The following is a 26,961-nucleotide window of genomic DNA, read 5'->3' on the forward strand; positions in this document are numbered from 1 at the left end:
TGCCTTATCTCATCACTTTTCACAGAGGGGCATGGGGACAGACCATTTATTATCTACATAGGTTTCCAGGTCTTGCTGGATTTTTCCTCACCAGAAGGAAGTCATCACTCATCACTCTCCACTGCCAACAATGTAATCTGTTCTACTGTAACCAGTGATAAATCAGAAGAGGATAAAAGGTTGGTTGTGAAAAGATGGGGGAAGCTAAGAAAGTCTTCAGCATCTGCCAATTCATTTTAGGCAAGTAACCGTGATTAAGAAAGGAAAAGGAGCAAGATGAAGTTAAGGAGCTATTCTGTATTACTTGAGTCTGGTTTCCCACGGAAACCATATCATGTTTGTTTTGTGGTTTGTTTTTTTTTTTTTTTTTGTCTAATGGGCCATACATTCCTGTTAAAGCTTTCACTCCAGCTGAAGCTCTGTCCTGCATAGACTCTAACAGTGTGTAGTGCAGTCAATGCTATAATCTCTCCCACAACAGGACACTTCTAGGTTTCCTCTTCTTCATCCAGCTAGTGTTCATGAAACTTGCAGGAATTTAATGCCTTTCAGATCTCCACTCTCTCTGCCAAATCTGGCTGAAACCAGCCAATAGGTTTAGAGGAGGGCTGATGAGCATAAACTCCAACAGCTAACACCATCACATGGCTTTATTCCTTTAGCAATCAGCTAATAAAAGGGATGGGGTGGCCACAGGTAGAGACCAACAGCGATTATAGTCTATCTAATTGTCTTATTCTGGGCCTAGGAATAATGAAAACATGTGCAGCAGACACATAAGTCCCATAGCATCACAGATTTTTGGCACAACCATATTTCTGACTTCTGGACTGGGCCAACCTTGAATGGAAAAATACCAACGTGAGCAAAAGGCTGCCACAGAGGAGGCCCTCGCTGGGAATGAATTTTTGCCTGAAAGACAACCTGAATGCAATTCAGTTTTGTACGAACAGAGCCCTTCCAGGAGCAAGTGTTGCCTTTGTAGAAACAACAGTGACTCTACAGAAGCAAACAATGGAGCTACATGCTTTTGCATTGCTTGTTCTGTCACTAACTGACATCAGCCACTGTTAATCATGGCCTGAAATGTATATTTAAGAAACAGTGACACAAACACAGACAAGTTCCTTCACGAAGCCTTTTATATGGGGAAAAGTGTAAGAAGAGAAAAACTGCTCCTCAGGCTAGCTAGTGGCACTGAAATAAATGGGTCAGGCATCAGAGTTTCAGCAGGCACAAAAGGTGAAAACCCTGTCTCCTGGAGCAATTAAAAGTCAATGGGATTAGTGGCCTTCACTATTATTTATAGAAACCCCACTGTGTGCACAACATTACTGAAATACAGGGGTCAAGTCCCTGCTACTGGACACCTACCCTTTTGCTGTTGAACTTAATGGGAGCTTTGCCAACCAACTCTGTGGCAACAAGAGTCTAAATCTAAAATAGATGGCATCCCAGGCTCTATTCAGTTGATGGCTCAAGCAAAGCTTTTGCCAAAGCCAAAAATGTTCTGCCTGCACAGTATAGATTTGATCCTGGGACAGGTGTAACAGGAGAGTTAGCTATAGAGGTGTTAAGATTCAGAGATGGGATGGCAGAGAGGTGGACTGAATGTGAGAGGAAGGATCTTCCCTTCCTTTCTGTCATAAATTACAACATACAGATCGAATCTAAAGGGCTGCATCCCAGCAGCTCTTTGTCTTCAGTTTTAGCAGGACTGGCTGTTTTCCAGTGAAGGATTCTCCTTCTAACACCAAGTAAATGAATCCTGTGGGAACACACCTGTGAAAAGAACGTGCATGGGAAGGCTGCACTGTCATTATGTGATTCAACATGTTTGAAAACAGTGTCCTGGTGGTCTAGCCGGTTTAGACAGACCCTACCAAACACCAGCCCTTCCTGAGTTTCTCTGGCTTTGGACATGCTTGTGATACTGATTGCACAGTTGTTTCTTCTTCCATTCATTCATTATCACACACATGCCCTGCATTCTGCCACAGGCTACCTCTTTTCCTCTTTGTCTCACTCCAGAAAAGAGTGACTCTCCTTGATCTTACGACGTTGTAAATCAGAAATCAAGCACCCCAGAGACTTCCTCCACTCCTCTATGCTGCTGAGAGACCAGTCTGTAGAGTGGTGATATTTCCTGGCTTAGTTCGTGCCTTCTCTGCAGACACTACCAGGCAGGAAGCTAATGACGGCTCTTGCCTGTGTCTGTATTTGTAACGGGAACAGCGTTGAGATTCCCACCAGTTATTTTAAGCAATGTATGCTAATGACCAGCCATTTGATGGCACTAACCATTCACGGGGCCCCCGAGCATGGTGTGTTAATCCAGACTGAGTAATTTAGGGTCACCTCAGCTCTAGAGAGGTCCTGAGCATGGCAGGCGCCTACAGGCTGAAGACATAACATTACACGTGCATGAAATCCAGACATGCACCTGGAGAGGTGGATCTCACTGGCCATGCACAAGGGACTAGTGAGCTGTAGGGCTGGACCAGGGCTCTGCTCCTCTACAGTGTTACCCTGATCTCTAGATTGGCTTCAGCCCTGAAGCATGAATTTTACTTTCAGAAGTGTTAACATTAGTTACAATGACTCTAGATATTTTTAATAACCACATGGCTTCACAATCCTTCATTAAACTTAGTTAAGTTCTTTGTCCTGCTAACATCCTGCAGCAAGGAGCCCCACAGCCTAATGACATACAGCATGGAAATGCATGTCCTGATATCCATTATAACTTGTCTTCCCTTCCAATTTTCTTGAAGGTCTTCATGTTCTCGTATTACTAAGTCAGTGTCCCTAAAAGCTGGAGTGGACTTTGGTGGGAAGAATAGTCTATTTTCAAACATTTCTATTGAATACTGAGCTAAGCCCAAGCTAGCAGCCTTCAGGCAAAAGAGTCCACAGTCTGTTCTCTCTGATCCTCCTTAGCCAACCAATCCTATCTGCACTGACTTTTCAAATCTCCATCTTTACAGCATTTTCCCCCAGAACCGAGAAATACAGAAACACAGACAGAAACTGGCAGGTAAGAAAAGATGTACACAACTCTAACTGACAATCTAACAAGCAATCCTTGAGACATGCTGATTTCCAAATGATCTCAGTTTCATTTAAGATCACTTTTCTATTTTCAGCACAATTAGCACCACCTCTGAGATCCTAAACTCCACAGTACTGCCAACACCTTGTGACACGGGCAAATAGTTTATCTGCTGCTGTGTAGGGACTTTTCACCTACGCTTTTTTCTGCTACTCTTCATGACTTGCTTTCAACTTGGACGCATATCAATACTGTGCAACATTGGCGAGAGCGGAGCTCATCTTAGTTTCCTTCTCTTGCAGAATATTGTCAAGCGATCCAGGAAAGCAGACAAAATTCTGCAAACACTGACCATTAACCAAAACAGCAGAAAATACTTCAGGATCTTTCTCCCCAAAGCTTTGCCACTCAATCCAGGGTCTCAGGATTAGATGACACAATGGTGCAGGACGTTCAGTCAGTGAAACCTTTGAAAATGCCAAAGAAGTCCCCGAAAGGCAATGCCATTACCAAGCGCAGAGTTCAGCCCACCAGCTTTCACAACGTTAAGCTCCTATTTTCAATGAAAGCAGTGGCCTCTTTTGACTGCCAGACCTGAGCAGAGCTTGCTCTTCGTGCCCTCAAAATGAGAACCCAGATGCTGTGATCACCTGGTCATCAAATCCACTGTTTCTCCTCCGCATCCCTGGTTCCTCTTGAGTAACATGCAAGGACCGGAACAGTTTCACAATAATGAGCTTTAGTCCTTCCTACAGTCCTCGGCACACTTTTAAATGAAAGAATCAGCTTACCCATAAGAGCCACAAACAAACATGAAGAGCTTAAGATATAAGCAATTCAGTAACCGGAAGTATCATGTGTATTGGGCAATCACAAATTTAAAGTGAAAATCCCTACTGATTTTGTTTAGCATTAGATATTAAATAAAATCTACTTGTGAAGCCAGATTAGTAAAAAACGTTTTTTGGCTGTTTTCTTTTTTTTGTTTGGTTGGTTTTTGGTGTGTTGTTTTTCTTTTTTTTTTTTTTTTTTTTTTTTTTTTAATCAAAACAGGATTAAAACATCTTTTGGAGACTTGCTGTCATGTTATCTGGGTAAATAAGCTTAGAGCGCCTAACAGTCAATTTGTAATGAAGGCTTTTGTTCTTCATACTGCGATGCAGCCCTGCAAATTTGCCCACAGCTGCAGCAGTTTCAGATGTTTTTGACAGGTAAATAAAACACTGTTTATATCTGTCGTTGTTATTAATCTGCAGAGTAAAGAACTAGCAATTACATTTTGTTTCCAAGTGGATAAATTTTCACTATCATCTTGGCAGGGGTGGTATAGAATAATGTGTATCGATGACTTTTATAGTTCTGAGGGTCCAAAATGTGGAGGGTCTTGGCTCAGCTGTTGAGTCGGAAAACAAATGGGAAATAAAGGCTAAACCAGTAATAACAACCATAATAAAAAAGAGCAAGGAATTTGGGATTTGGCCCTGTTGGAGTTTTATTGAGGTAAGGGCCAAATAAACCAAGCTGCAGGTCTTGACACCAGCTGTACTGATTCAGCTCTCAGTTATTCTGAACCGTACTTCTAGGGAGCTGTGTCAGGATCTGGGGGTGCTCTGAATCCCCACCGTTTGGGCCTCCATAATGACTTGTGCTTCCCAGCTGCTGCAGGGCAAAGGGTTTCAGACACTCCTCAAGCCATGCTGGTGAAGAAAAAATTATTTGTGTAATATGGTATTGCTCAAAGACGAGTGGCAGAATCCAGCTGTAAGTGTCTTATTATATTGGTCAGAAACTGTGAGAAGCAAAAAAGAGAAATCCTGGTGAAACTCTATTAGATGCCGCTCACGTCTGCTCAGCTTCTCACTCAGGTAGGCTGGCAGATGGTCAGCAAATAGTCTCACTTTTACAATACAACCTACACAGGTTTTCAGTGTGAAAATTAGCATCCAATTATTTTCGAGCATTAATGTTCTCCAAGGAAGCGAGCTACCTCTATTTTAATTCTGCTTAGGCTCTGTTTGCTCAGACACGTAAGCCAATCTTGCAGGCACTACATCTCGTGTACACCGGCAGAATGGCAAGCCAGGGAAGAGTACTAGAAATGTGGAATAATGTAAATTCCCAGGGAGCGAGTTGCATGGCTTCCAACTTTTCGAAGAGACGGGGAGGAGACAGTCAAGTGAGGAAGGCATACAGAATCTCCAAAAAAGAATGATATTCCCCCACCCCCATCTAAAAGCCTATGGTGAAAACTGTGTCTCACAGCTATCAGTCAGCTGTATAAACTATTAGAGAAGGCTACAGTCCATTGACCACCAAACTCTGATCTATGGGACCCTTGGCATGACACATCTAGCAGGGCTGTGGATATTCAGATGAGTTGGTGGCAGGTCCTGCTTGCCCACAGCCCACCTCCCTGCCCCCATCACCACCATCCTTGGACCAACACAAGGGAAGGCATGATCACTGCATTACAGACGTGGAGAGCCTTGGGGCAGGCAGGACGTGTACTAGAGCGTGGCCACTCTCAGATGAGCACTGGATTTCCTTAGCAGAGCACACAGGTCCTCGAAGGGGAAAAGACATGGGCAAAACCTGTTTTGCTCAAGATTTCAACGTATCACCTTACGTGCCAGGATCTGTGCCTAACATGGAAATAGGTATCAGCCAAGTCAAACCTCACAACCCTTTCTCATGCAAGGATTCCTTATTATCACAGGTAACAGGACTACCCTGAGTAATAAAGGTTTTCTGCTTATCCGGGCTTGATCCCACAAGCAGAGGTCTGCAGCCTTCCCTGCCGCCTGCAGCTGTGTCATGTTAAGTACCCATGTTGCCGTGTACATCACTGTAAGAAAGTTCCCAGCCTGAAAACATGTAAACTGCTTTTAATTGTCATTAAATGGGGAGAATAATGCCCCAGGGTGGCACCTTATCTTCTAGCGAGCTTGCATTTGTTTCATTCTCCTGTGTGGCAGAGGGAAACTTCACTGGCCTAACCTCAGCCTGTACCAAGGAGCATCTCAAGGCTGCAGCTTCAGCAGGTACAACTGTAACCAGCGGTTTTCCTCCTCCAGCTAGCGGGACTGGGAGCACGGGAGCCGTGGCAAACCTGCAGAGCTCCTACTAGCCATCCCCTGGGAACTGCTGATGAGGTGGGGCTACCTCCTGCCATGTGTTTATACGGACTGTAGTCATATTTTTAAAAGCAAATAGCACACTGAACACTTTGTCCTTTGCGCCACTTCACGGATCATCGCAACTGGGTACCCACAAGGCGACAAAAATCCCCTTTCGCCGAGATGCGCTCTGCTCCACGAGGGAGTCTGTGAGTCCCTGCCATGCCACCGCTGCACAGCTCTGAGGCCGGGCATGGGCACCCCAGGCCGGGCATGGGCACCCGGGGCAAGGCTGCCGGGCAGCAGAGGGGGACGGAGCAGGCCTCCACCCCACATTTCCCTGGGAAACACAACGAAGCCGCAAAATCCTAGAGCCCAGGGCCTGGGCAGAGGGCAGAGCCCCTCTGGGTTTGGGGTCCCATTCCAGGCAACGGGGAGACCCCTGCAAGCAGCTGGCCCCTGTTCCAGCAGGCTGGAGCATCGCTGCCATCGGTCGAGTTGGGCTCCAGCTGCCACCCGTCGCCGTGCCCCCGCCCCAGCGCCCACCGCCCTCCGCGGGCTCACCTGCTCGGGCCCCTGGAAGCAGATCCTGCAGAGCGGGGTGCGGATGCCGCTGTCGACGCTGCTGCCCAGCGAGTAGCGGTCCTCGGCCTTGCCCTTGCCGAAGTCATCCGAGGAGGTGCTGCTGGGCAGAGAGGCGGGCGGCTCCCCGGCGGGGCTGCCCCACTCCTCGGCGGCCGGGCTGCCCGCTCCGCCGCCGCCCGCTGCCGCCGCCGCCGCCCGCCAGCCGGGCCCGCGCCCCCCGGGCGGTGCGGCCCCCGCCGGGCCGCCCGCCGCCGCCTCTGCGCCGCCGGGCATGGGGAGCGGCGGCGGCGGGGAGGGCGGCGGCGGGGCGGGGGGTCTCCGCAGCAGGAAGACCTTCAGGTCATTGAAGAGCATGCGGCAGCGGCACTTGAGGAGGCCTTGGTTTCGCAACATCTGTCTCGGACGGAGGAGCCCGCAGCAGCAGCAGTAGCAGAAAATGACCGCGCCGGGTGGTATTAACATGTGCCTTTCCTTGGCAGGCGGGGACGGGGTGGGAAAGAAAAGGGCAGGAGCCGGGCGCCCCGCTGCCGGGGGGGCTCCGCTGCGGCCTCAGTGCCTGGGGCGGGGGGGGGCTGCGCTGGCCGGCAGGGAAAGGACAAAAGCAGAGCCGGAGGGCGAGGGGGTGAAATCCCCCGGCTGCCCGCTGAAATCCGGCGGGGATGGCAATTGGGGGGGGGGGGGGGGGGGAAGAAAAAAAACAAACCAAAACCACAAAAAAACGCCGACTGTGCGCTGCTGGGGGATTCTTACCCCCCCTCCACAAGTTTGTTTAGAAATCAGCGGGAGGAGGAAATAAATCTCCCACGCCCGAGGGTCCGGGGGCGCGGGCGGCGGGCTCCGAAGAAAGCCCCTGATCGGCTTTTGCAACTCCTAAGCCTGTAAAAAAGAAGGGTCCACGTCTCCGATAGGTGTGGGGAGGAGGGAGAATATGGTTCTCTCGACAGTATTTGGCATCTCAAGTAATTTTCCTTTTTCTTCCTTGGTTTTTTTTTTATAATATTTTTTTCAATTAAAAAATAAAACCTGATCACACGAGACCCGGTGTGCACCCAGACAAAATAGCAGCCGGTTTGGCTATCAAAATGCAAAATTGGTAGCTGTTGTTATTATCAAAATTGCCTCTTTGACAAAAAAGACCTTCACATTGTTTGTGGGAAAACACCCTACATTTCCAACACTGTACTCCCAGGTGGCTTCAGATTTTACTGTTGCCTTTAAAAGATTTCATTGTAAATATTGAAAGTCCTGAAAGAAATAATCAGCATTCAATGAGCTTAATCCCAGATGTACTGAGATAAATATATTTTAATATATATAATATATATATCTTATATATCATATATATTTTATATATAATTATATATTCTGACCTCTATTCCAGCAGCTGTCTGGACCACACCAAAAAAAATCAGAGCGAAATTGGTGAGGAACGGCAGCCGTATTATTCCCTAAGCTGTTACCATCCTGGACCAAAAAAACCCCGTCGAAATCGGATCTATTCTTCGCATGTAATTGACCGGGGAAACGTGGATCTTACATGGTCACGTTTCCTCTCCTCCTTTCACAAAACAGGAACGTCATCAAACGCATTGGCAGCTTGTACAGACCATTGTGGATGGCGAGGCGGCCCGGGCTCTATCAGCAATTGCAGGGACCTCCTTTTGATGCATTGGACGAGGCTCCTTCTTTCTCTCCACCACCGTCCCCACCTTCATTTTCCTCCCCTTCTGTCCTCCTCCTCCTCTGACTGTTGTTCTCTCTCACAGGCATTGACATTCAACCATCGCAAGTCTGTCGCACTCTCGCTGGCAGGAAAAAAATCCCACAAAACCCACCAAATCGGAGCAGATAATTCTCTTCTTCCTCCTAAAAGGCTCGGATGGAGCACAATGCGCCAGACACATGGGGCAGCATGGCTTATTTTTCGTGCGGCTCCTACCGCTTTGGCAACATCGAGCTGGTGTGTGCGTGTGTGCCTTTCTCCCTCAGCAGCAGCCTCCTCTCCGCTCTCCCATCCGGCTTGCCGTGATGATGTTGCTGTTGCTATCTCCCTTGGATGCAATGGGGAAGGCAGGTTGTTTGCAGTGCAAGCGAGGATTTGCAGGAAGGGAGGGGTGTAACGTGGCCGCGCTCTCCTCCCTCCCCCGGCTTTTAAAAAAAAAAAAAAAAAAAAAAAAAAAAGCAGCAAAAAAAAAAGAAGCAAAAAGGCGGGGTGAGGTGTGTGGGGGGAAGAATCAAAGGGAGAAATGGGGCCCTCCCCAAGCTTTGATGCCCCGGGCTGCCGGCTGCCTGCAAGAGCCGGCGGCGGGGAGGAGGGGAGGAGGGGCGGGGGAAGGGGCTGGGCGGCCGCTGCGGCTTCAGCACCACGAGCCGCGGACAGCTCCGCCGGGCGCGGGCGGGGCGGGGCGCGGCGGCTCCGCGCTGCTCCGCGGCCGCGCTGCGCGCCCCCGGCCCGCCACCGCCCCCCACCCCCCCGCCGCCGCCCCTCGCCGCCGGCCCGGCCCAGCGCGGGCACCGCGGGAGGCGGCCCCGCCGGGGCCGGGAGGCAGCGCGGCTCCGCACGCTGCCGAACGCGGAACCGCTGCGCTCCGGCGCGTTCTCAGGCGGGTTTTCAACTCCCACCGGCCCCCCGCTGCGGGGACCTATGGAATGAGGCGACTTTCGGGGGCAGGTGGCAGTAATAGAGAGTCTGGTGATTTCTGGGGCAATGGTGCCTGCCCTACAGGTTCCCAGCAGGAAGCCAAAATCCCACTAACAAACTTTTCCCTAGCAGATTAATTAGTTGCAGAGGATTTCATGGTTTAATAGCTATGATAATCAATATTTTTTCATTTCACTCCAGCAGTGTTTGTTGCTGATAGATTTGTTTTCTCTCAGTAGCATACATTTCAGTAGAAATATGGGTTCCTTGTAGCCCAATGAAGGGTAAATATGACTGAACACCATCACTTAATTAGAGATTTGCTGAAAGTAACCAACGGCAGCCAAAGCTGACAGTTTTTACTCTCTTCAGCCTGTTCGACAATTTTAAGTAGCACCTGCTGGAGCCTACTAGCTTTTCTCTGCAAATATCATCAGAGGTGGCTTTCTCCACATTGTCCTGCTATGTGCATCCACTCAGCCTCATCCAGCCTCTGAATACAAGGGGACAGTTAGCTCTCCACTGACTTTGTCTTTGCCATCCCAGCTGGAACAGTTGACAAAGGTGCCGGGTTTGATGTGGACCAAAAGGATTAATGATACAGATGTGCTGAAGGCTTCTAGTCTATGCAACCTGGCTTATGTCAGTGCAGTGTCTCATCTCAGGGATCAGTGAACATGCGCCAGACGGGATGTGCCTTTTGGTGACATAGAGCTGGGCCTGGGTCCGACATTGTGTCAATGCCATTGAAACTTCAGGCTCCTTAATTTGGTTTCTCCATCGGGTTTCCTCAAGCTTCTGCTGGAGTAGGATATAGCATGCATCAAAGCCCAGGCTGGGTTCTCTAGCTGGTCTTGTGCATGAGGTCTTCATTGGCAATGACCCCAGAGTTCCAGCTGATAGACAATCTACTGTCACTCAAAAGTTGTGCTGGGCCCTAGACAACAATTTGAAACTGTCTCCCTTAGACTAAGACGTGATGTGCATAAAGCACTGTGCCATGATCAGCAGAGGAATCTGTGTTGTTACCTAATTAAAAAGGGAGCAAAACTGATTATTCGCTACAGGAAAATGAAACCAGCACATGCAATTAATTTCCAGCAAATAAATTACACATCAGGATGCTCTAAAGCTGAAACATTCATCACTGCAGCCTGCTATTTCTCAGAAAAGCTGAGTGTGGCTTTGCCAGTGTGGCTCTCTATAACATATTTAAGGCTTCTCAGAATCTCACATGTGTCTAATGGGGTCATTAGAGAAATAATAATGGAAAGAGCATTTTAGGGACTTCCTGAGCATGAGACAGGCTGGCTAGAGGCTGAGTGTCTGTGCCCATTCTCCAGGATGGCTTTCCACCCCCCTTGCTTTTTATTGCCCTCATCCTCTTGTCTTGATGTCACCAACATTTTTAGAATAGTGCCATCAATAATAGAATTGGAGAAAAATATATTGTTGTCATCCTTTGCTTGTGTAAAGCATCTTTCATCCTTCCCTCCTGCCCATGCCTGGTTTTACAGAAAGGATGTGCTCAGGGTAGAGGAGGTCTTTGTATTATACTCTGGGTTTTAATGTATGGGCTGTGTGCCCAGAGAATTGAATGGCTGATAAATGTGACAAAATAAATAAAACAAATAATAAATCGGAGGTGCTCCATATGCTTCCCAGAGGTAAGTGGGTACTATTATTCCTCTTTTGGTAAATGGGACAGCAGCCAACGTTTTCACACTTGGATGCTGCATTCAGGTCCCTTGGTATGGCTCAAGGTGCCTTGTTTAAAATGCTCTCACTGGAAAAAGCTGGTCCAAGACACTTTGGTGAGGTCCCACTGAAAGCAGGGGGCTGTCAGGAGGCCAATACAACCTTCCTAACTTTGCTCGACAGGAAGCAACGTGCAGCAAATGATGGGCAACACCTTCTCCTTTTGCAGAAGGGCCCATCTCTGGGAGTTTTTATGTTGTGTCTCTTGAGCCTGCTAATAGTCATGAGGTTAACATAGGGAGAAAACATACGGCAGGCATCAGCTCTGCCACACACTACCCCTGCCCTCCTCAGGTACAGAAAGAGGAAGAAAAAAACATGGATCCCTCAGCTGGGAGTGGAGAAGTGGTTCCACTTGACTAGTTAGATCTGAGCTACTGACTGCAAAATCAGAAGGGGAGACACCCAGGCATCTCATCCCAGATCTGCATGCCTGTTATAAATCCTGCGTCAGGATGGATTCAGGTGTCGGGCTGCAGGTTGGTCTCACGGCAGATACTCTAACTCTGGTCTTCTAGAGGGCCCATTGGCCCTTAGCTACCACCCCAAAAAGGAGGAAAAAAGTATTTCTGTTTATGTGCCTCCTCTTCACCTCTCTGTACAAGTCATCGCTCAGTGCAGAGGGGGTGGAGGAAGGAAGAAAGAGGGTGGCTAGAGCTGCAGCGATACTTGATCTACCTATGTGACCATCTGATATAAAATCATATCAGAAATATTTTTTTTAATGTTGTTAGGTCAGAGATTTAAAAAATGGCAGAGAGAGTGAGAGGGCAAATGCAAGCAGGAAAGCTCCGTGTGGACTGCAGCCGAACAGCTCGAACACAGCATACCAGTCATTGTGCACGAGTACGTGAGAGACAGACAATATAAATGCTGATGTGGACAGCCAGGATCAGAGAGCCAGAAAGCTGCCAGAGAAACATCTCTTTGTGTTTTCCATCTCTCAGGAAGTAAACAGTTACCTAAACCCATTTTCATGCCCACCTACTCGGTCAATAGCTGCACTGCGCCTCCTGCTCCACTTACAGCTCCTTAATAGTGCAGAGGAGCTTTGATTGCCGTGGCGTGGGCCCCATCCCTCTGGCAAACCATTACTTAAATCCAATCCATCGAAGGTTCCTACTGCTCTCTTAGTGATGGGGAGCTGCTCATCAGCTGAGTACCTTCTGATTGCTTGTCACAGCCAGACTTCCTGGTTCTTTATCCCAGATGGAGATATAAAATAAATCTCAAGTGATGTAATCACCATAACTCAGTTGATGAAGCTTGTGGGCAGACACAGCCGGGGGCTGGAGGGAGCTCTGTCACATTTTCTTTGGTCTTTCTTTCTTTCTGGGCAGTTGCAAATGTGCTGATGCAAAGGACGCTGCTGCTGGGAAGCCAGGCTTAGCTGGTGGAGGTTATGCATCCTCCAAGCATCCAGAAATAATCCATGCATTGATTGGAATGATTGTCTCAAAGGAGATCAGAAATAATTTCTGGAGTGCTGTGCGTTGGTATAGCTGCTGCCTTGGGCTGAAGCAAAAATCATGGTACTCTGCACACAGGGAGTCCCTGAGCTACTGCTTTCTCCCCAAGCAGGGACTGAACTTTGACTTGTTCTCTCCCTCCGATGATCACAGCCTGCCTCTGAGTTGATACAGAGGAAATTTTTCTACTTCCATGGCAGATTGCTCTCTGCTAAGGAAAAAGAAGGAATTGTTCTTTTTTGAAAAATCAGGTATGTCCTGGAACAGGAGCCTAAGTAAAGAAGTACGACTGCACGTCTTTTTCCTTGGGCTTAGGAAGAAATCCAGGTCTTTGTTTTACTGAGCTTTCTCTACAAGCAGTCTTGAGGCCAGTCAATGTGCAGGAGTATCTGAGAGAGAAGATACAATTGCTGAGGAGGACAGCCCCCACCTTTCCTCCTTTAGGATTTGGATTTCAAATTCAAACTTGCAAAGCCACAGCATTTCTCTTCAAGACTAGACAACCCCAAACACAGAGCTTTCCTGGTAACAAGTCCCACACTAACTCCTACAAAAGGAATTCCTTGTCCCCTTGGGTGACTAGTCAGAACTGTGACTTGAATAGAGCAGCTGCAATAGATGGTGCATTTCAGGATATCTTCAGAAGGCATTTAGCCAAATGCTGAGTGGTTTTAACTATCCAGGAACATAGTAATTGTCATGAAATCCCAAACCTAAAAGGATCCGGAATTTAAACATTTAAAAAAAAAAAAAAAAAAAGAGAAAGTATATAATCACAGGTCCCTTGGATGTTTCCACAACTCTCCTGAGTCAAGTCAAATTTGTTTCAAGTCTCTAATTGCATCCTCGGATGTATGTTATTTTAGCGACATGCAACAGTCCTAGACTTAGCTCTCACTTGTCTGACATGGGATTTAGGAAAAAACCTATGTTGTTAAACAAGCCCATTAGAGGCTGATCCTGAGAGATACGCTATGCTCTCCAAATCAAGGTGAACTGAGAAGTTCTAGCATGTCATCAGGCATTTTCTTAGCTATGGGGATTCATGATCAGACACAGAAACACCAAGGATATTCCCCTTAGGACCATCATGATTATGCTCTCATGCAACACTGCCATACTCAGCTTAAGAAAACAGAAGCAACTTTGTATGGGAAGACTGGATGTCTGTCCTCAGGAGGACCAGTTCCTGGAACAAAGGCGTCGTGTGGTGACACCATGCCAGGATGTCCAGGAGATGAATCCTGTGAATCGAGCGCTGAGCTGAGATCCCTCTTGAGCTTCAGTATAATAAACATCTTGAACATTTGAGACTGTTTCCCCAAATTCTTACAAATCTGTGTCTTAGGATTTAACATCTTAGGCTGCCCAGATAACTTCTTCAGCTACAGGAGCTTGTTTCTGGATCAGCAGACAAATATACACATTCTGCATAAATACAATGAAGGCAGTGCAGTCACTTCCAAGCCAGATAACCTTCTCAGTTTCGTCACTAGTGGATGAGTTTCCATGTTGGCAGTGGCCAAGGTCCAGACATGAGGAGAAGACCATTTTAGGTGCCTCCTGATTGTATATAGTGGGTCTTGACAAGGGAGGTGACACTGGAGATCAGAGAAAGGCACACAATGAAGAACATTGTAGGAGGACATCCTAGTTTCTCCCTGTGCTGAAGAAGTACCCACTAACTGCACCAGCTCCACATCATTTTCACAGCAGGAGCAGTCCGTAGGTTTCCAGATCTGCCTGGAAATGTCAGGTACAACACACTGGGCTAATGCACAGCCTGATAAGGTACTGTGTTGCCTCTCTCTCTGGCCCTGAATATGCTCCAGCACATCAGAAATACAGGAAAGCTCAGAACTGTCTCCAACAATTGCACAAGGATTTCACTGGCAGGTATCACTCTCTTTGGTGACTTCTCCCCACACCTTTGCACAAAGGACAAGCGCAGTGTCTGTCAACGGACAAGTGCAGCATCTGTTGATGAAAGAACTGAGAGTTCCATCAGGAAGAGATAAGACAGAGATAAGAGGATAAGTGTGGATTTAAAGGCAGGGCTGTCGGAGATGGAGTGCTGCTGGCAATGAAAGCAGAGAGATATGGAAGAGCAGTGAGTGGGAAAAGTTAATGGATTTTCACCAGTGGAACCAGGAGTTGATTTTTGCGCCTTGCACTTCTAAGGAGGGTCCTCCAATAGTACATCAGAATGGAAACCTTGTTCTGAAAGGGAGGTCTTGGCCTTGCATGTGGCCCAGACACAGCATTTTAAAGAGAGCTTAAGTATTGCATTGACACACTCTCCCAGGGCCTCAGGAGCACGTGAAGTGAGAGACTGTTACATCCGAGTGATGGCCTAGATCTACTGCTTTCTAACAGACTTTATGTTAATTAAAAGGAGATTTCAAAACCATATACATTTTCTTGCCAAGAGAATTAATTGATTTAGAAGTTTATGTAGTTAAAGGGTTGTGTAATTACATTTTATGACAGGGGGAGAATTTTAGGGATGGATGCTGCCAGGTGCCGAACACCTCCACAAAGGTGGTGGGCACCTGAGTTTCCCAGTAGGCTGAAACCTCGCTGCTGATGAGCTGGAAATCCCCTCTGGTCCTTGTGGTCATGCAGCTCTTAGTGACTTGGTCCCACTAGACTGAAGTATTCAGTCTCATAGCCCCCAAGAGGAAACACCCAAAAGCACTTCCTTCTGAGCCAGTGTCCGCATGTAGGCAGCAATGCCCTGCTGTTGAAGGGGTTTTTCCTTTCTATCAGGTTTTAGCTCTCTCTGGTGATGGTTTTTTAACCCTCAGGTCAGATGCAGGTGACTGGTGATGGGCTGGCTCTAATACCAGCTCTTTCCACCTTAAGACTAACATTGTTTATCTGGATCTTCCTCCCAGACAAATGCTTGCTCTCATTCAAGAAGGGGGAAAAAACACAAGCCATTAACCCCAGGAAACACTTCCTTCCCTGTGTCACCCTCAAACTCGCATCCCTGCCTTCCTGGCCTGTACAGGCATGAATAAATTCCTGGCCCTGAAAGCACTTAATCTAGGTGGGAAGAGCTACAAACCCTTTGCATAGGGAAACTGAGGCACAGGCAGGAGAATTACCTCATTTGAGTCAGTAGCAAAGCACTACGTGGGGCCCTACTTTACCTCATAGCAAGACTCTCTTCTGAGAGCAATCTGCACATCCTTGTGTGATGTGCAAATAAGCACATGCGCAATATATCTCTGTTTTTCTTCCCTCTCTGTACAACTAAATAATCACACAATCTTTGTTCCATGAAGTTTGACTGCTGCTGTTTATTGCCCCCTGGAAATGGGATGACAACAGCCCATGGCTCCTCCACAGCAACTCGCAAAGGTCTCCCAAGCAGAGAATTACGCTTGTTGGAGGCAATAAACAGCAGGAACGGTAGAGTGACTAAGCACCAAAGATCCTGCATTTGTATAGAACTTTGCAATGAGAAGGAGGAAAGGACGCCTTGGAGAATAGATAGTGCCTTAGGAAAAAAGTTTCCAGCATGTTCTAAAAAGGAAGGTTTTCATGCATAAGACACAGGCCAAATTTGAACATCATCCCACCCTTGAACCTGCCTGTGGTCCTGGGTAACGCTCCCATGCCTGGCATGGAGGCCAGGAGAGCCAGCAGCATAGTGCCCCGCTCCTCCCCACCTACTCCTGGAGGAGCATTCAAGCTTGCCATGGGCCACTGTTTCCCCGGCTCCCAACCATCACCCTACCCTAGCACAGTAGCCATGTCATGGTCTCTGCTGAGGTTCCCTGCACAGGAGGGTGAATGGGGCAAGGCAGGCTTAGCCCAGTGCAGGACCAGCTTTTGCCACCTACAGGGCACGGTGTTGAGGTACCCATAGTAACTCTGGGAATGGGTCTGATGAGACCCCCAAAGATCACAAGCTGGCAGGATCGCAGGAATGACTGTGCTTGTGTACATTATGACGATGAGGAGCTGCAGCTGACATATGCTAAAGCAAGCCCAGGGCCAGAGTCCTGGTCATCCAGGCAAAAGGCAGACCAACAGTCTCTTCCTTGGGATGGTGCTTTTTCAGTTACACAGTGGCACTACATAGAGGGAAAGAGTTCCCTCTAACTACACCAGCTTACTGAAAAATGGAAAAAAAAAAAATCACAGGAGAACTGACGCAGCGTACACTGAGATATATCCTCCTCCTGCCCTCCCTGAAGTAGTTAGGGTGTGTGGTATCAGGAAAGCTTGCAGAAGGAGATGGTGTCTCTTCTGTTTGAAGCCACCATGTGTTGGGACTCTGCTGTTGAGCTCACCCCTGTCCAGTTCTGATGCCCTTTGGGGAGCCCTCATTTAGGCAGATAAGGATCAACAACATGAGAGATTTCAGCACAGGGAACTGCCCACCCAGCCTCCGTTCTCTGAGGCAGAGCTGCTCCTGTAGTAGCATTGGCAATATGTGCTCCCACAAAATTGCTGACCCAACAAAACCCTGATGTACACAGGTGTCTACATTTAGTCCATATCCAGGGCTAAACTATGACAGTTGCTCTATCACCCAACAATCCCTCACCAGCCAGAGAGGGGGAATCGGGAAAAGAAGAGACTCATGGGTTTGAAGTGAAAACAGATTTAATGAAACAGCACTAATACCAACAAACATATACAAAGTTATACTCAGACAAATGAATATTCAGTGGTTACAATTGACAGGCAAGCAGTCCTCAGAAGAAACCCCAAGAGGAACCCCACAGGAACTCTCCCTTCCTCAGCAAACCTTCCCCCTTTATAATGACCATGACATTATGGTACAAGCTACCCCTGTAGCTAACTCAGGTCAGCTGCCCTGGCTGACTCAAAACTGCTAACAGCCTGGCTAGCATGGCTGGGCTGGGATTCTGTCTCAGCCAAACCAGGAAAAAAAAACCCTAATTTCCTTTTGTTCTCTTCCCTGACTACCCTCTTCCTACATTTTTCTTTTTGATTCATTTTATGTTCAGTAGTATAAACTTCCCAGGTCACTGCTAAGTCCCTTGGTTGTGTGATCTTTACATACCAGCAGAAATATGCAGAGAGATGAGAGGAGACCAAGTGCAAACCAATTCATCCTACTGACACTTTTATTTATCTGTTTTCTTTCTCCATCTGCCACCTTTCAACTCCGTGTGTGTGTGTGTGAGAGAGAGAGGGATAGGGAAAGGGGATGGGATACTGGTAGAGCCACTGAAGATCCCTCTGCTTGAAACTGTAGCTCTCCCCTTTCCTTACTACTACCCTGCTAACCATCCCTCCTCCGGTCATCTCACATTGCCTCCAGCCCTTTGCTCATGTTCTGCTTTGTGGCAAAAAAGAGACGAATGTATCAAATACAAATAACACAGGGGTTTTTAATGCTGATGCAAGATGCCAGGGTGACAGTCCGGAAGCTGGAGCCATGTGCCAAGCCCAGACTCAACACCGGTGGCAAAGCCGCCCTGCTGCTGGGTGCAAGGGCTCCTAAGAGAAAAGGAGGAGTGCCTGCAGCTTGAGCTGAGCTGTGGCTGAAAGCAGACAGATGCACATTTGTCTGTGGATCAGGCAGAGAGGGGGACTCTTAACACACACTGACTATTAATATTTCATGGTCCTGACGTCCAGCAACCACAGAGAGGAAAGACAGGAGTTTGTTCTTCCAGGTTCACATTTAACCATGCCCTTTCCACTGAATGTGCAAGCCAAGGCTAATCTTGGCACACAGTGGAGTTCTTTGCTCACTAGGCCTGAGTCAAGACCCTGATTTTTTCATTTAGTCTGTATCAGCTGTAACAATTTCAACTCTACTCTGACACAAGATGGTTCTGAACCATCAACTATAGGCAAAGCAAGGTCCAATGGCTGTTAAATCTCTCACCTGTTAAACCATTCAGATAATCTCCATCTAGTGTATTTAACTTTTCCAGCAATCCTGTTTTCTCTTCTAGGAACTAAGGTTCAAGAACTCATGACCCACCAGGTTTTTTGCAAAGTGGCATGCATTAAAAATGCACTTATTTTATAGCAACAGTGTTATCACATACTGAGCTTGTTCCTGGAATGAGCATTGCTTAGGAGCTGTCAATAATTTAATCTGATTTATACAAGCTGTGTTCTCTCTCTCCCTCTTCCCTCAACTAAGCACTAATAAGTTCTCAACCTGGACAAAACCCAGGTAGCGGGATCAGTACCTGGCAATATATCAGCTTTGTTGCTGAAATTCAGGATGAAGCAGAGACAACTGAAAATGTTTCTTCTGTTTGTTTTTAATTCAGCTTGCAAATAGCCTGGTGCCTGTTTGAAGTATGACCGCCCTATAGGAATACACTTCATTTCTTATATTACTGTGCACCAATTAAGTAATTAATGAAAGTCTGGAAAATCTATTAAAAAAGTTGGTTGCATCCACAGGGAATATTACTACCGCATGGTGTCATGACCATGAATAAAACCTGACAGCATGTGCAAATTCAGAGGGAACTACCTGTTCTGCTGTTGAGAGATCAAGTTCAGGTGCTGAACCAAATGATTTTCAAGACCTGGTCTTTAACTTGTCTGTGGACTGGAAAATATTTTCAGGGCATACGGGGGTTAGTCTTTGTCCTCCAGGACTCAGTTGTCACTTCACAACCATATGATATATTAGACATCGCTAGACATGAATGTCACTGCTTTTAGCCTCAAATTCTGTCAGCATGATAGTGTGCTGTGATGCAGTCACAGTCAGCATCTTGATTTGATTTGTGCATTGCTTCACAATTCGCTCCAGGAGGGCTTAGGGTCCAATTCTGCAAACAGCTCTGCAAATGAGAAAAGTCATCCCCACCACTGCTTACAGACCTGAGCCCTTCACATCCAGCAAGCAGCGCCCTCAGAGCATAGGGCAGCACCACCCATCCTGGCAAAACTGGATGGAAATGGTGGCCATTTCCAAACTTTACTTGATCTCAGAGGCAATGTTTAATTTCTCTGTGTTACAGTGAATCCAGATGGACAACAAGGAAAGAAACAAGGGACTTGCTGAAAACCCAGCTGCTGCTTCCGAGCTTGGATTTTCCAGGTCAATGCATTTCAAAATTTTTTCCACCCATAGAGAAAAGGCAAAACCTCACCCCTCCACACTCAGCCTTAAATCTAGCTCCTGCAAGACAAGTTTTAAAGGAATTTGTTGCCTGTTAAAAGAGGAGACCCACTCCCAACCCATACTTCCACGCTGCCTTTTGATTCAAGGCTGCCCCATAGCAATGAGCAGAGCTTTATCACCTAGATGGTGTTAGTGAGGGTCTAAATAGCAAAGGTGAGTTTTGTAGCATTGACATCTGTTTTCTAGGACATGGATCAAGAATCATAAACTCATTTCACATATACCAGTGAACAGCTGTCAGAGAGCAATAGCTTTCAGCCCTCACCAACCTAAACTAAACGCAGGCCAAGAAGTTACTGGCAGAAGACTTCCATTTCATCAATGACTTCTGAAGCATTTCTGTCCTCAGCAATAGCAGCATAATCTCAGATTAACACATTAAATCTTGAATCCAGAAGATTACTCTACCGGCAAATATATATATTTGTATACGCACAAATATGTATACATGTATAAACTCGACGTGTATACTGTCTGTGTTTATGTGCACACCCTTTCATGACAAGAGATCCAATCAGACAACTCTTGCACTTTTCTCCTTTCCTACTACAAGAGCTATGGAGCAACCACTGAATCCACCAGGAATAACTGTTGTTACAACATATGATCAGCAAGTGAAATATATTGCCTCAAGATATCAGTCAGGATCAAAGTGAGCATTTTATAGCGGACAGCTATGTGAAAATCCCATGATCTATTACCTAAAACACGGATCTGCTCCCTGGTACAGACAAAAGAAAGGATTCAGTGGACAACCATGCTGAATGAGACGAGTAGTTCCTTTATTCTTGTATAATGAAGCTAAATCTCGTCATCTTTTATTGTTGTAACCCTTGTGTTTTGTAATCCTTTTTACTGGACAGAAATATTCCAAACAATGCTAGTTTCTCCAGTCCCAGAAGTTACAACTGAGCTTAGACAAACTTTTGCAGCCCTCAAACCACGACATGAGTGAACTTTCTGCGGATCCTTCATGAACCTTTCTCAGGGTGAGGCAAGACCATGTCACACAAAACTGATTGCCTAGATCAAATGTGAGATTGTAATTGAATTTGGACATATTCAACTACATGACAAACACTAAACCCACTGCTTGTTGTACAATGTGTGATGTCTATGCTTAGTCATAGCCCCACTGGGGAAAGGACAGCTCCTTTTATTCACCTGTAAAGAACTCTGCACACCTGTGTTACCATAGGAATAGAAATATATTAATTGCATTACCAGTCCCTTGAGCTATTCATGCCACTTCCTTCTCCCCTCACACCCTATATTAAGCCTTTTAAAGCCAAAAGTGGCTGTAAATCTTTCAAATGCCAGAGGACCATTTTGCTAAAACATCTTAACATCAAGTCAGATTTCTGAATGAGAATGACTTCTTCAGGGGGAACAGGCCTATAACTTATACTGCTTCTCATTTCCTGAAGCACTGGAGTTGTGTTGCTCCCTAATGTTATTTTATTAAGATGCGATTTGTCATCATATTGCTGAAAACAAGATAAAATGCGGGCTAATTAAATTCCTTATTTAACTTGATGAGCATCTGCTTTCTCTAGTCACATTCTTTTAAATAGAACCTTTGTAGCTGTTTCTTAGGATCTGGCTATCATGATTTTTACTGTGATTAAAATGGGGAAATCCCCCTGCTAAATAAAGGCATGTGCATTCCCATTGCCTATGACCCTTGTTATTTATAATAAGAGACGTACAGCACCGCCCAGGCAGACTGCAGTAGCGCCTTGAAGCACGCTGCCCTGACACTTCAAGAGCACTCCCTGTAGCAGAATAACTGCTACCCCAAGGAGCCCAGTGGAAGTCACTGAGCCAAGCGGGTAGCAAAATACTGCAGCTGACAGAAAGTATTTTCTAGATCAGGCTGCTATACAAAATATAACAAACAAATCACCTTGTGACTCCCCCCTTCTGTAGCAGATGAGACTCCCAACATAAAGGAAAATCATCTCTGTTGAAGGAGGAGGCTTAACAAGCTTAAGTACACACTTCAAGTTAAGCATGTGCTTAAGTGTGCTGTTTGCCGAGGTCAGATTCTGGCTCACTTTCCATGCACTGCACTCACAGAGATTTCTCAGATGAGAGCAACCTTCCTGCATCATTGGTTGAGTGAAGACTGAGGCAGAAGAGAGTCCTGTGCTGAGTCCATGACCCTAATTAAAACAGTGGTCTTATGCTGCTCCTGTCATAGCAGAGAATGGCAAACAGTGTATCAGAACCCACTGTAAGCTCAGGGGTTTAGGAACGTCTTGGGCATGCCACAACCCTGGCTCTGTCTCTTGGAAACCCCTTTGGCACCAGACCTTGCATTCCACAGAAGTCCAGAGCCGCTCTGCCAAATCCTTTTGGTCTGGAGCATGCTTTGAGATCCTCCAAGGAGAGATGCTGCTCCTGTTCAAGGACCATTACATCGGTTGTTAATTATTTAACATCAGTGACCTCTGATGCTCCTGCTTAAAGGATTTCACCATATCTCTGGGTCTCCCATGCACCAGGAAGAGAAAGGGTTGAGAACTGTGGCTAGCTTTAAAAACAGGATCTCAAAAGTTGGCTTCACATCAATACTAAGGCCACAGGATTAGCTGCTTATTCTGAGCTTGAAAACCAGGCCAGTAATTCAAGCTCCAGAATAGAACCGGGAATGTGTTGTGGTTTAACCCCAGCTGGCAACTAAGCACCACACGGCCACTTTGGCTTGTTTAGCCTGATTTCCTTAGGAATGCAGTTAAATTCTCTCCTTCTAACTTCGCACCCTTCTGCTAGTTCAACCGTCTTTCACCAAGATAAAGTCCTGTGCAGCGTCTGGACAAAAAAAAAAGCAGTTGTGTAGAGCAGACAAATGCACTCTGCCTTGATCTTAAGCATATTATAAGACATTGGAGAGTCCACATTGCTAGTACTCTCACCCCAGCTGGATCACAGCTCACGTTGTTTTAAATGCTGGTGATGCAGAAGCTTTGGAAACACTGTTTGCATCTCAGTATCGGATGTGGATTTTTTTTCTCTTTTAAATCTTTGTTCTGGGTGCCAATGAACTGCCCTCCACACCTGGGCTGCATCACGTAAAATATCCAAGAGTCAGCTTAGCTTTGCAGCAGCGCTGTGAGTGTGGCAGTGGCCTGGCAGTGGCCTGGCAGTGAAGTGGAGGCCATGTGCTGTGCAGACCATTGCTCTGGACTGGAGCTGTGGAGAGGAATCCAGCCAAGAAGGACAGAAGGCAGAAAAGAGACCCTGCAATCTGTTGGAGGGGTTGTACTATAAACAAGAGCAGGAAGGCTTCAGCATGCCAGGGAAGAACAAGCTGTGTAGATAAAAGAGGCTGCTTCAAAAGCGTGGAGGGTGACTAATTTTCCTTGCATCAGGTAGCCAAAGAGCAGGGGAAAAGACGTGGTCTTCACTGACCTGGCAGTCAGAGGAGGGGAGCAACCTTCTCATGCTAGAAAAGCCTCTGCAGGTCCTCTTTTCATCAGAGTTTCAAGGGCAGCTGGATTCCACAAACTCCAAATTTTGTCTTTGATGCCACAGAGATGCTCGGGGAAAAGGCCTGATTCAGAGTCTGCTTGTGGTAGTAGCTGGGCTGTCACATGGGCCAGCAGGCCACAGTCCTTGGTGTGCCCTGATGGCAGAGGGAAAGTAGAGGGGGGGACTCAGAGGGAAAGTAGAGGGAAAAGAAACCCAGGGAGAACTGGTACAGGGGGGAATGCAGGGTCAGCATCCCCCCAAACCCAGGGCTCTGGATCCCTGTTAGGAAGCTTAGACCCCACTAAGGACCCCAAACCAGAGCAGAAGCAGCACAACACTGCAGCCTACAGAGGACACGTGCTGTAAAACGTACTCAGGTCAGACCCTAGCAGCCCACAAGAAAGGGTTTTGCCAACCAGAAGAAGTTCTGCCAGTCCAGGGGCCTTTCTCTGATTCTCCTGCCCCAAGACCTTCTCTGAAGAGCTGACCTACATGTCCCCAGTGCAGTCACTTGACTGGTTTTAGCTGGGAAGGCACTGATAAGGCTTATGAGCATGGGACTAATTTAGAAGGTAGAACTACCAATTTCTCCACAGCTAGTGAAAGACTGGCACATTTGGGCATTGGTAATGGTGTCTCTGAGATCAGTGTGGGCTACCAAAACCCTCCAGAAAGCTGGGGCACCTGAGGGCCATTAGCTCGGGCTGATTTCCAGTTGTCTGCTGGATGGCCCCGCTACACACAGCAGCTCTGCATGCAATTCAGCCCCAGCAGAGAGTGCAGGCTGGCCACACATCCAGGATGAAGACAGCCAGCTCTGTGCATGTGGAGAACCACCAAGGCATGTTGGCAAGGTGGTGGAGTGGGGTGAATACATTCAGTATGACAGCAGTACGACCTCCTAAGAGCAGCTCAAAACCCCTCAGAGGACAATCCATGGGATTCCAGAATAGCTCTGGGGTCTCGCATCACTCGTATTTTGGCTATTAGCTGCTGCTCATACAAGATGTACAGTGCAGGCAGTTCTGTCCTCATTTGGGAGCCAGCAGCCAGGACTAGCCAGATCAGTCCATGAGAGGGTATGTAGAGCATGATCCAAGTAATGCAAAGATCCTGGTAAGAACAGCACTAAGAACCCCATTTCCTTAAGTTTTTACACCGAAGGGAGCATTTATTCAGAAGTGGGTGAACCATTTCCTCCACAGCAAAGCTGGATTTCACACTGCATCTCTGCTCCCTGACCCAGTATGTGGAGGGTGAGTCCAAGCCACTGCTGGAAGCATGTTCTGACTGAAAGGACACCCGGAGTGCTACCAGCAAACTGCTTGCAAACGGCTTCTCATTTTGTAGGTCTGTTCTCTGCATGGCTGGGCTGTTCCTTGTGCCACGCTGAAGTTGTGCCATATGGAGCAAATGCTTCAACGTCTGTCTGTGAGTCTGCCTGACCGTGCAACCCAAGATGCAAACGATGCTCCGCTCTCATCGTTTTCACAAGTTTGGGACACCCCCGATAGGGGCTTTTCTCCACTTTTCCCAAGTCTATTTTTTTTACACAGATCTCCCAAAGCATAAGGAGCCATCACCAGAGACCTGGAACTGGATAGCTGCTAGGGGCAAGAAGGCGGCTGGAAACAGTCGCAGGATTATGCTCTCCATGTTCTCTCTCCCATATGTGACATTGGGATCTGGTTTAGCTTTGGGCAGTTAAAAGTGTGACATGAAGAAGAAAAAAAAGGTCTCTCATCCGTTCCTTTCTGTCTCTGCAGTATAGCCAACTGGAGTCTGCTGGCTTGCGGAGGAAGAAAGGGCAATGGCAGAGGATCTGAACAGAGACCACAGGGCTAAGTATCCTTTCCTAACAAACCTGCTCTGCAGTGAGGAGGCCTGGAATCTGGAAAAAGGCTCAACTTTTATTCTTTCTCTTAAAAGAAGCTAGGACAGAACCCTGGACCCGGACCTGTCCTCAGTCCTGTGGTTTTCACTGAAAGTGGTGTGTTTGCAAGTGCCTGTGTGCACGTGGCATGCTCACGTCTGTGTGGGTGCGATTCCCAGGTGAGTAACAGCACTCCTAGGGTTGTGCTGTGTGTCGAGTCGCACCTTGTTCTTGCTGCCTGCCTTGTTTTTCTCAGCCTGATGAGCGCCTGACTAATGGCAGTCACTGCTGCTTAATCAGGAAGTAATTTAAGGATAACCTTTTCTAATTAACCAGCAGCGAGAAGAATGAATAAACTGTGAAACAGCCAGCTGGCTTCAGTGTCCCCAGCCAAAGGGTCTGTCAAGTGGGAGAAAATGGCATCTGGTGACAGGGATGGCGGCTCTAGACCTGCCACTGGGCAGGGTAGTGAAAGTCAGAGGTGGGAGGTGGTTATGGTGCTCCCCAGGGCCTTTTCTCTGCTTTCCCCCCAGGAATCACTCTGGTCATGCACATGGGGATCACGACTGTCCAGAAAGGGTGGCTTGATGTGTACAATCAAACCCCATGTATAGTTAAGACCATGGGAGACCCTTTCATTCAGAACTTTGATGCAAATATGAGTATTTGATGCAAATATGAGTAACTACCTTATTATGAAAGTGTTCACAGAATCATAGAACAACCCAGGTTGGAAGGAACCTTGAAAGATCATCTGGTCCAACCTTTTGCGGGAAAGGAAGCCCAGATGAGATTATCTAGCAACCTGTCCAATTGCATCTTGAAAACCTCCAGTGATGGGGACCCTACCATGTCCTTGGGGAGGTTGTTCCAGTGATCGATTGTTCTCAATATAAAAAATTTCTTTCTTATGTCAAGATGAAAACTCTTCCAATGCAACTTGTTGAACAGCATGGGGCCCAGTATCGATCCCTGAGGGATCTCACTTGTGCCAGCCTGCCAGCCTGATAGCACTCATTGATCACCCCTTCTGCATGCGGCCTGTGAGCCAATTTCCTACCCATCTCACAGACCATCCCTCCACTCTGTATCCGGCCAGTTTGTCCACAAGGAGGCTGTGGGAAACAGGATTGAATGTGTTGCTGAAGTCCAGGTAAGCAACATCCACTGCTCTCCCCATGTAGACAGAAACCATTGTTTTGTTCTAGGTGATCAGGTTAGTCTGGCATGATTTGCCTTTGGTAAATCCATGCTGGCTTTTCCCAATCACCTGCTTCACTGGATTAGTAGTAGTTTCTAAGAAGACTCGCTCTACTACTTTCCCAGGGACTGGAGTTAAGCCTAATTAGCCTGTAGTCTCCTGGGTCCTCTTTTGGGCCCTTCTTGTCGATAGCTCTGACATTTGCCCTCTTCCAGTCGCCAGAGACATCCCTGCATCTCCACCACTTTTCAAAGATTAGACAGCGGCCTTGCACCAACATCAGCCACTGCTCTTAACACCCTGGGGTGAATTCCCTCCTTACTGCCAGCAACAGTATTTTCACCCTTTCTCGTGCATTACCTCCATATTTTATTCCCCCCTCACAGTTATGCACGTAAAAGCCACACGCCCTGGCACGCCAGGTCCCACACAGCAAAAAGAGCTGGTGAGGGAGCCCTGCCCCAGCGCGCAGCACTGGGTGCTGTCTGTGGCAAAGCCTCGGCCCGTGGCCAGCAACAGGGTCCCCGCACCCCGCAAGTCGGCCTGAGCCGAACCCCGGCGAGAGGGTGGAGGGAGCGGCCTGCAGCGCCCTTCACTTCTATGGTGAGACCACACAGCGCCCAGAGCCCTAAGATGGCGCCACGACTG

At 47.3% G+C, this 26,961-nt stretch overlaps 1 protein-coding gene across 2 annotated transcripts in view; it reads right to left on the reverse strand.

The window, feature by feature from the left end:
* MARCHF4 (membrane associated ring-CH-type finger 4) overlaps nt 1-7,215 on the reverse strand; it is a 101,273-nt gene extending 94,058 nt beyond the window's left edge. For both annotated transcript variants that reach the window (XM_086465819.1, XM_086465818.1), the window contains exon 1: nt 6,733-7,215. In XM_086465819.1, coding sequence (XP_086321945.1) covers nt 6,733-7,215 — 483 coding nt within the window. The remainder of the gene's footprint in view (nt 1-6,732) is intronic.
* Nucleotides 7,216-26,961: the final 19,746 nt, after the last annotated feature.

The sequence above is a fragment of the Leptosomus discolor genome, chromosome 5, assembly GCF_034619465.1.
Source record: "Leptosomus discolor isolate bLepDis1 chromosome 5, bLepDis1.hap2, whole genome shotgun sequence".
Lineage (NCBI taxonomy): Eukaryota > Metazoa > Chordata > Aves > Leptosomiformes > Leptosomidae > Leptosomus > Leptosomus discolor.